The sequence below is a fragment of the Solanum pennellii genome, chromosome 2 (genome assembly GCF_001406875.1).
Source record: "Solanum pennellii chromosome 2, SPENNV200".
Taxonomy (NCBI): Eukaryota; Viridiplantae; Streptophyta; class Magnoliopsida; order Solanales; family Solanaceae; genus Solanum; species Solanum pennellii.
In genome coordinates, this window is record NC_028638.1 from 50,175,912 (window position 1) to 50,188,596 (window position 12,685).

At 31.8% G+C, this 12,685-nt stretch overlaps 2 protein-coding genes across 31 annotated transcripts in view; one reads left to right on the forward strand and one right to left on the reverse strand.

Annotated features, from left to right (window-relative positions):
* Positions 1-3,789, forward strand: part of LOC107010216 (DNA mismatch repair protein MLH3) — a 54,324-nt gene extending 50,535 nt beyond the window's left edge. For 21 of the 30 annotated variants that reach the window (XM_027914430.1, XM_027914427.1, XM_027914431.1 and 18 more), the window contains 10 exons: positions 261-337; positions 429-626; positions 1,337-1,381; positions 1,451-1,504; positions 1,633-1,739; positions 1,893-1,944; positions 2,640-2,699; positions 2,844-2,916; positions 3,200-3,285; positions 3,398-3,789. In XM_027914430.1, coding sequence (XP_027770231.1) covers positions 261-337; positions 429-626; positions 1,337-1,381; positions 1,451-1,504; positions 1,633-1,739; positions 1,893-1,944; positions 2,640-2,699; positions 2,844-2,916; positions 3,200-3,285; positions 3,398-3,571 — 926 coding nt within the window. In that variant the 3' untranslated portion in view covers positions 3,572-3,789. The other 9 variants (XM_027914416.1, XM_027914443.1, XR_003576528.1 and 6 more) reach the window with 8 other exon arrangements.
* A 984-nt stretch (positions 3,790-4,773) lies between these two features.
* LOC107010228 (WUSCHEL-related homeobox 8) lies at positions 4,774-7,695 on the reverse strand. The gene is made up of 3 exons (XM_015209473.2): positions 7,302-7,695; positions 5,736-6,260; positions 4,774-5,132 (listed from the first exon to the last, which is right to left on the reverse strand). The coding sequence occupies exons 1-3, from the start codon at positions 7,513-7,515 to the stop codon at positions 5,047-5,049; spliced, it is 825 nt and encodes a 274-aa protein (XP_015064959.1). The 5' UTR covers positions 7,516-7,695; the 3' UTR covers positions 4,774-5,046.
* Between the last annotated feature and the right edge of the window lie 4,990 nt (positions 7,696-12,685).

Genomic DNA, 12,685 nt, shown 5'->3' on the forward strand with positions numbered 1-12,685 from the left:
ACCCCCACCCCGCACTCTAACAGTTCCTGTATTGAATAAGAGCTTAATTTTTGTAGCGCATGTTTCAGTTAATTTGCTTGATTTCCTTCACCTACTTTTCAAGACTAAGCCTGCATTCTTATTAAACATGAAAGCATTAGAGATTACAGTGTCTCTTTCTCAGTGTCCTAGGCAACATAGTCTCTTTCAGATTCCATATTGCTTATGTGCTGATCTTGTGATAGAATTGTCATGCCTGACATTTTTATTCGAATTTTCAGAATTTGCACCAACAAAAGAAACTCAAAGTATCTTAGATTCTGGGACAAAATGGAGGGACTTCTGTCCAGAGATTACAGTGGAGTACTTTAGCTATATCTCAAATGTTTTTGTGACTTCTTCTCTGATTTGTTAAGATGACAGATTTCCTTTTCCAATATGAGATGCAGAGCGGCACTGGAACAAAGAGTCGTAAGAATCAGGATACTGTACTCAATGTCACTTCTGGCATATTGCATTTTCTTGGTGATTCATTGGTTCCTAATACCATTGATAGAAACTGCCTGTGTGGTGCCAAAGTACTCCAACAGGTTGATAAGAAGTTTATTCCGATTGTGGGCGGCACAACACTTGCTATAATTGATCAGGTCCATTATGGTCTTTCTTGATTTTTCATGAATTTCCTTATAATGCATTTACTTTAGAATTGTTTATTTTAGGGATCGTTTGGTTAGACTCATTAGCCAATATTGATGTCAGCATAAACTTCTACATACATAGTATAATAGTTGTTGGCCATGTAAGTAAAAGTAATATCTACATAACCATGTATCACTCAGTTATCCGCATGATAAAAAAGTAAGCTCGACATAACTAATGCAGCGTTTGGTTGGCGGTATTTAACCATTCATTATTAAGAGAACACATGTCAACAATGCATGGATATTAGTATTTACAGGGAAAAAATCCCTTTATAAAGTAGATTGTCCCTATATAGCATCACTCGGTTATTATTCATTGCATAAGAATCGCGATATTATTATTCACCTCATAATAATTTTTACATTATTATTACAACATAAACATTCCCTGCATGACTAATACTTCAACCATGTAATGTCGTATTCTTTTGTATTGCAATTAGTGATAGTACTGAAGAAAAGCAGAGTGATATAGGGTGCTTTATCTTTGTTTCATCACTTTCTGACCGTCTGGTTGAGTATATTCTTTTGTAGAAGCTGTGGCGCCCATGCCAAAATAAATGTCTGTCCCTTTTTACATAGTCAAGATATTATGATCTTTTGTTTGATTCTAGCATTTATCTTCATTGACTGTTGCACATTGTCATATTCTACAGCATGCTGCAGACGAGCGAATTCGTTTGGAAGAACTGCGTGAGAAGGTAATGATTGTCTAAAAACTCATTGATGTGTCGTTTCAACGTGGAGTTGGTAACTTAGTGAATTATCAGGTTCTATCTGGACAAAAAAGAACAACAACCTATCTTGATTCCGAGCAAGAATTGGTACGTTATGGTCATCATATGTGAATTAGAGTTTATCTTTGCCTTGCGCCGCTTGGATTGTGGGGAAGTCTTGAAACCATTTATAATCGCTAACATTGATATTTGAGTCTTTGCCCATGCTTTTGCAGGTCATGCCTGAAATTGGTTATCAATTATTACACAATTATGCTGACCAAATTCAAAACTGGGGTTGGATCTGCAACATTCATTCTGAAGCTTCAAAATCATTTACCAGGTAAGTTACGGATTTTTGTTTTAGATTTTTTTACAACCAGCCTATGGAACTTGAGAAAATTACTACTTACCAGAAATTTCATTCCACTAAATTTTGCAACATTCATTAAGGTTGAACATAACTCTAGCATGAAGTTATATGTTTTGGTTAAAGCAGGAACTTGAATCTGATTCACAAGCAGCAAACATCTGTCAGACTTCTTGCGGTAACATTCTCTAATACTTGTCTCTGTCATATTATACATTCAGAAAGTTAAGTAGATGTAGACCATTTGCAAATCAGTCTTAGAAGGGAAAGATAATATATAGTATTGATTGTTGTTGTTAATACAGGATTAGGAAGTGACATCAACTATTAGGAAACAAGAATTGGGATTAGGAATTATCGGGAATAAAGCTAAGTTATATTGTGTAAATACACAAGGGCTGTGAGAGATTGCACACCAACATTCTCGAACCTTTTACTACACTTTATAGCTTATTAACTTTAGCATTCCTATTCCTTCCTCTGAAGTATATATGCCTGTCTAATTGTGGAAAACAAAGCATGACAAGCACAAGCACTTCTTCTCAGTCTTATCAATCCATTCTGAGGTATCAATACAACAGTTTATATCTGTCCTGTGTTCCATCTTGTTTAAAGCAAGAAAGATTTTTGGGTTTAGGCTTCCACGGGTCATTTGTGCGCATTGTCTCTTAAGGTTCATTTTATGTTTTAATTGGGTTGATTATAGCTAGTGAAATATGAATTGTAACTTCTAAAAGGGAATATCTTTTTTGTTCTAATACCATCAGTAACAAGACAATATAGAGGTTTACACGTGTTTAAGGGAATACTGCACTAGCGAACGAGATACATTTGCACGTGTTTCATAATAAAATGGTTTTCTTGGTACTACAGGTTCCCTGTATTCTGGGTGTTAATCTAACAGATGTGGATCTGTTAGAATTTCTTCAACAGGTTAGTCCATTGACACTAGCTCGCTCTCATATTTCACTCCTTCATTTAATCAACTCTAATCATTCTCATGTGGAATCTTGCTTCTGTTCTTGCTTAAATGTTGTGTCATGTTCTCTAAATAATGTATTCGATTGCAACTCACAGCTTGCTGACACAGATGGATCATCAATAGTACCTCCATCAGTGAATCGTATCCTGAATAACAAGGCTTGCAGGAGTAAGTTAATATTTAATTTATGAATTTGGAGCTACCTTGAAGGCTCTCTCACCTCCACCCACCCCCACGTAAGAAAAAGAGAGAGAAATGGGAATTAGGATCACTTAGATTTGAGATATTTCTCTTTACTTCTGATGTCTTCGATTTCATCTCCGATATGGATATAGTGGAACAGAGGAATGAGGATCGGCATAGCAGGCCAACTAATTCTGGGGGTGAAGCAAAATCGATGGATTGATTCCTGATGTTGCCGTTCTATTTATTTATTTACTTATTTTTGTAGGTGCAATTATGTTTGGAGATGCATTGTTGCCTTCAGAGTGTTCTCTCATTGTTGAGGAGTTGAAGCAGACTTCATTGTGTTTTCAAGTGAGTAGAAAATTGCATTTCAGGAAATATCTGTATTAGAACTGCATTTGGTGGTATGTCTACAGGAGGAATTCCATATTATTAATGACTGTAATATCTTTTCATTTGGTAGTGTGCTCATGGGCGGCCGACTACTGTACCTCTTGTCAACTTGGGTTCTCTGCATGAGCAGATTGCTAAGTTAGGTTCATGGAGTAAGGGTTCCTCCGAGGCATGGCATGGATTACATCGGCATGCAATCAACCTAGAACGTGCAGCAAAGCGACTAAGATCAGCCGTATCCTAGTGTCAAAAATCTCTCGTTAGTATACCTTTCCAATATATAGCCATAGTAACTCACTCTGAATGGACTGTAAAGAAATGTTACGATAATAAAATAGGTTATTTGATTGTAACATCACTCAACTGTTGTCATAGTTAAATTTGTATATCCCATTCTAACCTTCTCATTTTGCTAGACAATATGAAGTGATATTGGAACAATGGTACTATAAATCTCCTGAAGATGTGGAACTTCCATTTACATGTTTGTTCTAGTACGTCCTTACCCTTGTCACAGTGGAGCCAGCTGCCCAACCCAGCTATGCTTCCACAATTCAAGCTGCAGAAGAGTTGTAAGAAACTGATCCCTTTAGTACTCGAAAAGAAATTATCGTTAGCAACATGCTTAACACGTATTAATAGCTTCGTGATTATTCATTATCCATGCTTTCGATCTAAAAAGTGTCTATCGACACCTGATAGAGAATGACAAGGATGGATAATGTAAAATCACTTCTCTATGATTTGTTTTTGAACCTGTGACATTTTGTATCCCAAACTAGATTGTATGAAGTTGCCTCCAGAGGGGGCTAAAGTATTGACATTCCTAGGGAATGTAATTCCTAGAATCAAATTAGACACAGTAAGATGGAAAATCTGAATTGATCTATGCAAAGCATGTGGTATTGATTGCAAATGCCAACAAGCAGAGAAAGAAAAATTAATTCAGTAAGTACAGGAAACTGAAAATTTTGATCTAAAAGATTTTCTTACTAAGTTTTATTATTATTATTCACAAGTCAAATCCTAAGCAATTCTTTATGACATGATTATGTCATTAAAGGATGGAACTCCTCATGAGTGTTCCTTTTTCTTTACAAAAAAAGATGGTGTTAGGTTAGTTTGGTATACTTTGACTAATTCTACTGTATTTTTCACTACTACACTTTTTTACTTTTTTAGTTTGATATACTAGCACAACATTGACTAACTTTGCTTAACAAAATTATTTCCCTTCCAACTTTTCCTTTGGTTTCTGTTAAAAGAATAGTTTGTATTTATATGTTCAACTTCCTCTCTTATATAATGCGTAGATCATTTGTCGGTAAGATATAGGGGGAAGGGACCAAGAAGTCGACAACTTTTTCTATAATTTTTTTTAAAAAAAAGAACTCCTATAATGTGCTTTTTTTAAAAAAAAAAATTGTATAAAAAATTTCTTTGAAATTCAGAGCACAACCCTGCATCATGATTTAACAAAATCTTCATTCCAAAAGTAAAAATTACAAAGCAAATGGAGAAATCAAAATGAAAATACTATTTACTACATAGTTCCTATAAGCATGGTCCATAAGTACAATTTTTCACACACAGTTCTGTAATATAATCATCAATTGGCTAACGCACGGTAGGATCAAAAACTCTGGCTAGAGTTTTGGGGCTTCTAGTCTCATTCTAATTTGCTGAAATGCACATGAAACTTAGTTTCCAAATTGGTAGTTAGCCGGTCATGTTGTAGTCGTCTGCATGTATATATGGATGATAGCTCCCAGGCACTTCCATCTTTCCCATTAGCTGGTCCATTCCTGCATGTCCATTTTTATCACTCAAATGCATCAAAAAGATTAAGAACAGGCCATTATAGGTCAGCTACCTAGAATCAACAATATGAACCCTGAATAACAACTCAAGCTGCGTTTTGATCTAGGTGTTGGCCAAAGATGGATTTTGTCAGTCCTGTTCTCTCATCGTTGTTACAGGTGCTTCGAGTTTGGATTAAGTTTTAGTTGAAGACATTATTTTGTGCTAGAGAAGGTGACAATTGTGAATGTGATGCATTAACTCCATGAGAAGTTTTAAGGTACAGTAAGTTTTTCTGACAAAAACATAGCAGTTTAAAATGCAGGTCTTCAAATGCTATTGATGTCCTCGTGAAACATTGAATGAAAGCAGAAAGTACATATAATTCATTATGATTCCTAATATGCAGAAATTCCCATCACCTGGACCTGGTGTGTGTCTATCACTTTCGATGACATTTTGAGAATTCGAGACCAGAAACAATTTTGGCTATGGAGCTCATATTTAGAAATTTTGACAGAAGAGCAACTTCATTTATATCTAAATATTAGAGCACTATAGTACAGAGGTAAAAACAAAATGATGTTATAGGAACTAGAAAAACATACTTGGATTAGACATTCCATAGAAGGACATTTGGCCATAACTTGCAGCGGGTTTTGAACTACCGTCTGATGGAAACATAGGCTCGGGTTTACTGGTTCGTGGATCTAGTGAATGCATTCCAGAGCTCACGTCAGGGTTCTCATAGCCAAGATCTTCAGCCATTGAAGTAGGCATGTGAGAAGACTGCAGATCCTCTGGCTTTGTTTTCTTTTCATTGGGCGACTCAACCTCTGTCTCCACCTCTGATTCAGTGTTGTTTGTTGCTGCAACCTGTTGCTTCCTTTTTGATCGAGCACGCCTATTTTGAAACCAATTATACACATTTGTTTCAGAAATTTGGCCATGTTGAGATAATTCAGAAGTTATCTCTTTGATCTTCTGTTTGGTTGGAGTTCCATTGCCTTGTTCAAATATGCGCTCAAGAATCTGAAGTTGCATAGGCGTTGGAGTCCAGCGTTGTCTACCAGTGATTTTATGACCAGCAGATGTCACCAGTGGATCGCAGTACAGATTCCCCAGCCTGGCTCCTGAGGTTGCAGGTACAGATGTTGCTCACATTAGATGAATTCAAATTCAGAAAGTAATATTAGCGATCACTACAAACACATCAAGTTGAACATATGGATGTTAAGCACAACAAATTAAGACCATTAATAAGTCTAACTGAGAAATCTATCGTCCTCCAGCTTCTTGCATCATTGGTTAACAGTACAATCATTCACTCTAAAGTCGAATGAAACCAATACTAGTATCTTGAAACATGGAAATGGTCGTTTATCATATACAAAAATTTTGAAGAACCACTCAAAAGGAGGAGGTTATATTTGGTTTCCTTTGAAGCGATTTCATCGAATAAAAATATGAAAGTCCGCAAAATCTACCTGTCATTGAACATCGCAATCAATTAAAGATTTCAGCATACAGTCATGGATTGAAAGATTTCCAGCTTCCATGTTACAGGCAAGTTTCACTACTACATTTTTTTACAAGTCGCCTAACTAGTAAAGTTATTGTCATGTTACGGGGAGATCAAGGGTTCAAGCTAATGCATGGTAAAATTGCGTACAATAGACCCTTAACAATTCGGTCCTTCCCCGGACCCCGCACATAGCGTTACATGATTCTCAAAGGATTATGTGGGAGAGATAACCTAGAGGACTATATTTGGATGGGAAGAGTAAGAAATAAAACTAAAGAATCAAATGAGATTCTATACCAAAAGTACAAAAATTCAAAAACTTAGGAGAATCAATACAATGAAATTCTATACCAAAAGGAAACACAAAACTTTGAATTTTTGAGACATTTAAGTTGAATAGAACTATTTGAATTTATTTACTTCTACCAAATAACAGAAAAGGTAAGAATTATGAAATGATTTCTTTTTTCTATTCTCTCAAGTTTTTGAACTTTAATTCCTAGAGGAAAAAAAGAAGACAAAATCAACCCAAAAAAAACAGAATAGAGAAACCATAGCTAAAAAAGACAAAAAAATTGATAAAATTAACAGAAAAAAAAAAGGCCCAATTAGATATCAACACCAAATATAAATATAAAACTAGACGAACCAGCAAGATCGTGTTGTGAAGCCATGGATTTATGCAAATCAACAAGTTGTTCACAAATAGTTGCATAAACAGCGATTTGCTTCCTTAAAACTTCCATTTGCTCATCCGTCATCACTTTCACAAACATCCCACCACTAACTGTCCCGTTCAATTCCTCCGCCGTCTGCTGCGGCGCCGACACCGGTGGCTGCTGCTGCTGTTTTTCCCAATCCATAATTTTCCTCTTTGTTTTAGTCAATTCCTTAAAAGGGTCATCACAAAATTGTATCTTTGAAGTAAACAGAGAGAGTGAGTAAAAAAAGGGTAACCAGAAAGTAAAGCAAAAGCGGGAGAGAAGAGAAGAAAACTACTGACTACTACTACTACTCATCAACAGTAAAAGACAAGATTTGGACGTATATATAATATGTATATTCTCTAATATACACTTAAAGTAGGACCCTTTTTTTTTTTTTTATAATTACTAAATTGAATGACTTTTTGGGGGTCTATTATTAGAGTAAGAATTAAATAATTATTAGAGAAATGATTCTCTTGGGATTGAGGTAATACCCATAAAACATGATGGACTATGATTTTCTTATAGGATTCTCTAATTTTCTTGGTTATGTACCATACCAATTTTGGAAGTTAATGTTCATCCTAATTATGGGCATAAAGATTTTATCTTTTCTATGATTTTATTTATGTAGTAGTACTGCTCATCAAGAAAATCAATCCGACTTCCGTTTGCTATAGAGATTGTGGTTTGTATATTTCTATTCGTTTGTATATTTCGTTTGCGAATATATAAATAGGACAAGTATATATCAGTTCTGTATCAGAACTTTATTTGTATATTTCGCTTGCCAATATATACAAACATGGTAATTAATTAAGATTTTTTTCATAATGGTAAAAAAATAGCTAAGTAAGCATATAATAAATTCGAAAATTTAATACAAACCAGGAGAATAACAAGAATTAGGGAAGTTGTAGCAATGAATTAAAAGAAAATTGATCTGCATTGATATTTTATTTTATTTTTTTGCATCGAGGGTTTATCTAAAACAACTTCTTTATATTGTTAGATTTTTGTATATTCTATCATGTGATACGACATTGTTGCAGAACATTTTAAACTATACATGTCAATAATAATATATTTAGTGTAACTTTACAAATAAGTATGAAAAAAATAAGAGGTACACAAACTTCACCCTTAGCTTTTTTTTTAGGTAAAGAGAGATTATAGGCTCAAAAGAAAAGTTATTCAATAAGTATATATATTTTATCTAATTTATTTATTTAAAAAATAATAATATATTTTTTATATTTAAAATAATTACATTTACTATTAATGAGAAGTTTTTATATTTATTATATATTTAATATTACAAATTTTAAACTATGCTTTAACTTTAATTTGCTGGCTCAAAAATTGACTGTCTCATCTAATTTTTACTTTATAATGATTTAGGTAATAGTATATCTAGAGTGTTTTCAGAATCAAAATGGGTGTAAATATATACCAAAGAATAGAAAAATGAATATAATATTAATTTACTGTGTTCATGATACACATGTGTGTATTTTTGTTCACATGTATATGATATATATGATAATACATATAATTTCTGAAAATGGAAAACATCAAAGCTCAGAATTTTTCACCAACCCATGATATATTTTTATATGGAAAAGGAGGGATTTTCATATATCTTGGTAAATACCAAACTAAAGTTTGAAACTTTTTTATTTTTCTATTTTCCCACCCATTATTTTACATCTACATTAGTGTTCAATTAAGAATTTAAAAATTAATATTTAGCACAGATTTTCTTTTATTTCTTTTTTTCCAATTTCAACATTTCTTATGATTTTGAAAGCAGCCACTATTAAGTTAGAGATGGGACATTTAAAGTAAAAACATTTACAGAATAGATGAATAAATTAGCTATCACTTAAATTCAAGAGAGTCTCAAACATTTGAATTATGATTTATTTCTACTGGCCATGTAAATATTTTTATTTAATTAGATATTCTTGATGTGTATTCATGTAAATATATAATAAAATATTTTTATTTAATTAGATATTTTTTATGTGTATTTCTCACATTCTATTTTAGTTCACTTTAAGAAAAAGAAAATCTTTTTAAAAACTCTTTAATTATAATTTTTTACTCGACATACTTAAGACTATAAGATTAAAAGAAATTTTTGATACTTTCTATTTTTATTTAGTTTAATATCATTATTTTTGTGTTTAAATAAAACTTAATAACAAATTTAAGAAATTATTGATATAATCTAATTGAGTGTCATTGATACAAAAATCAATATATATATATATATATATTCATGATTTTTAATTTTTATAAAGTAAAAATTACGATATAATGATAATAATAATATATTTGGTATAATTTTAAATATCAATAAAAAAAAACTATGAAATGTGAGAGATTGAGTCAGATCCGTACTACAAATAATGGTTTTAATTTATAGAATTTGCTTGTGGATTAGGGTAAGAATTATAGTAAATGTCAGAGTGAATGTTTGAACATTATCGCACGCCAAAGACGGACGGTCGGTTCTGACACTTTGTTCAACTCATAATTATGTACTCATTAATGTTCACACAGATTCATCCTTCATTACGATTAAATATTTCGAGTTATCGAAAACATTATTCTAAATAAGAAAGCATAAATAATATATATATATATATATATATAGTTGGATAGAAAGGTAAGGTAATGTAGTGCTACTTTAATGTCGTTTTTATCATCCTAATATGTTGTTCGTGGTATCTTGATTATCACATGATTTTAGTGTTGTTTTAACTACTATTACATTGTTTCTTATTTCAATTCTTTTGTACTTCGCACTTGTGTTGGTGAGCTTTTGAAAACAGTCTCTCTTTTTGATACTTTCTGCCTTTTCTAAATTTTATTGTGAAATTTCATTAGATATGTTATTATTTTTGTTGTTATTATTTAGATGATTGTATATACTAACAATGTAATTTTTAGTATAGTATTTGATTATGTAATTATTTAACATAATAATTAGTGAATACGACTAGTTTATTAAGTACTTGCCAGTAGTATTTTGCTTTTGTCTTTTGTGTTGTGGAAATTTAAAAATTAAAAAATTAAAAAAAAAAAGGTCTAGGGCGAGTCTATCAACTACCCGGAATACGCGGCCAATTTGCCGCCAATTTACGAGGCACGTTTTCTTCTTTTTGTTTTATATACCCCACCCACCCCACCCCTTGTGACATATTCTCTCATTTTCTTCTCTATAGATTGATTATTCTTCAAAAATATATTAATGCATGCTACAAAAAAAATAGTAGCAATAATAAATACTCCATTCGATCTATTTTATATAAATTAATTTGATTTGAAATAAAATTTATTTTTTAGAAAAAAAATTATAACTTATGGTGTAAAATAAATAATAGATATTTGTGAAACTATCAATTATTTCATTAAAGTTAAAATGAGCATTTTAAAATTAAATTGTAACTTAATTGACAAATGTGTCATCTGTTCTGAGACGAAATTGACTAAAAAGGAGAGTAAGTCATATAAATTGGACAGTGTGGGAGTAATACTTGTCAAAATGATGAAACTAACTAGACAATGATTGATTACTTACTAACATTCTATCATAATCTTCTAACTTCATAATACCCTCTTATATAATAAGGTTATGTCTTCAGTAAGTCCAGATTTATCATGTCTTGTTAAATTACGTATTTCAATATTTCTTTTAACTTTTTGTATCCATCATAGTCAATCTCTCACACCTCCTTACAATGAGACATATTTGTGCATCTTGATCTTCATATGTCCTAACTCCTAATTATCTTAGTCTCGGATCTCTTATCTTGTTCACCACAAAAATGAAAATAAAAAAAGTCTTAGTATATCAAAATAAATTTGAAGTATCCATTTCAGGACCATGATCAATTTGGATTGGTGCCACATAAAATTCAATAAAATTTAAATTTAAGACTTTTAATTAAAGGTGAACAAATTTTATTCATCATACCACGTCACGAGTCTTTTGAAAGTCTAAATAACTCAAATACGCTCAAGCTTACACATTAAAAACTCAAAAGTTGATGGTACCACATGTAAGCGCACATGCACAACCTTCTCTTTGTTTACGTTTTCATTTTTAATTTGTTCGTTAATTAATGTTGAATGAATGTTAATTGTATTTAGAACATAATGACAAATCCATCAATCCAATTAAAAACCAAAAAGTTAATCAAGTCAATAAATCTAATCTAACATGTGAACTTCTGTTGATCCTATTTGTAAAATTCCCTCCTCTTTTGAAATTTAATAAAGGAAATATCAACAATCTAATTGAACCTTTTATTAATCATGTCAAGGAAAAAGGATAAATATACCTCTTAACTATTGTAAATGGTATGCAAATACCCTCCGTCATACTTTTGGGACATTAATGTCCATGCCGTCCAAAAACTAAAGCATATATGCCCTTCATCCTAAAAAAAAATAAAAAGGGACACGTGGCGCAATCTTCTCTGTCAATAAATGTTTGATCGATAGATAAAATTATGACACGTGTATGTCAGTTAGTATAAAGGGCATACATGTTCTAGTTTTTGGACGGTAGGGTCACCAATGTCCCAAAAGTATGACGGAGGATATTTGCATACCATTCACGATAATTCAGGGGTATATTTGTCTTTTTTCCCATCATGTTATCCTTCTTTTTTTTAAGAAAAATATATAAATCTTCTCGATACAAATTTGAATAATAAAAAGGATTGTTCAGTTGGTAAACATATTTCCCCTTCAAATTTTAAAATTTTGGATTCAATCCACTAAGTAAGCAAAAAAAAAAATAGAAGTTTCCATGGAGGGGTAAAAAAATGCAAAGAAATTAAAAAATGTAACTTTTTATTAATTAAATTATTAGTATAAAAAAATGTAGTTAGTTCTTTTTTCTTTCTTCTGGCTAGTTTTTTCTCAAGAGTGAATTGAGGCTTCACTTAAAAGGGCTCTAGAGTACAAACATATGAATTTTTCATATGTGAGTATATTTGGCTCAAATCATAATATAAATTCATTAAATAACTATAAAATATAAAAATTAATTACGAAATTTGTCATCTAATTAATGTGTTCTGCACGAACGTAGTTACGATGGTCTCAAAATGTCCAATATATTATATACAGTTTAAATCATATTTTATATTAATACATTTAGTATTTTTAACCATCCTTAAAACTAATGAAGACCTATAACACAATAACAAAGGTGCGTTCAAAGCTAATATAATATCGGAATTTGAATTCGTCATAAAATTTCTAACTATGTCATTATAACTTCGTGATAATAATGCTCACATGGCCA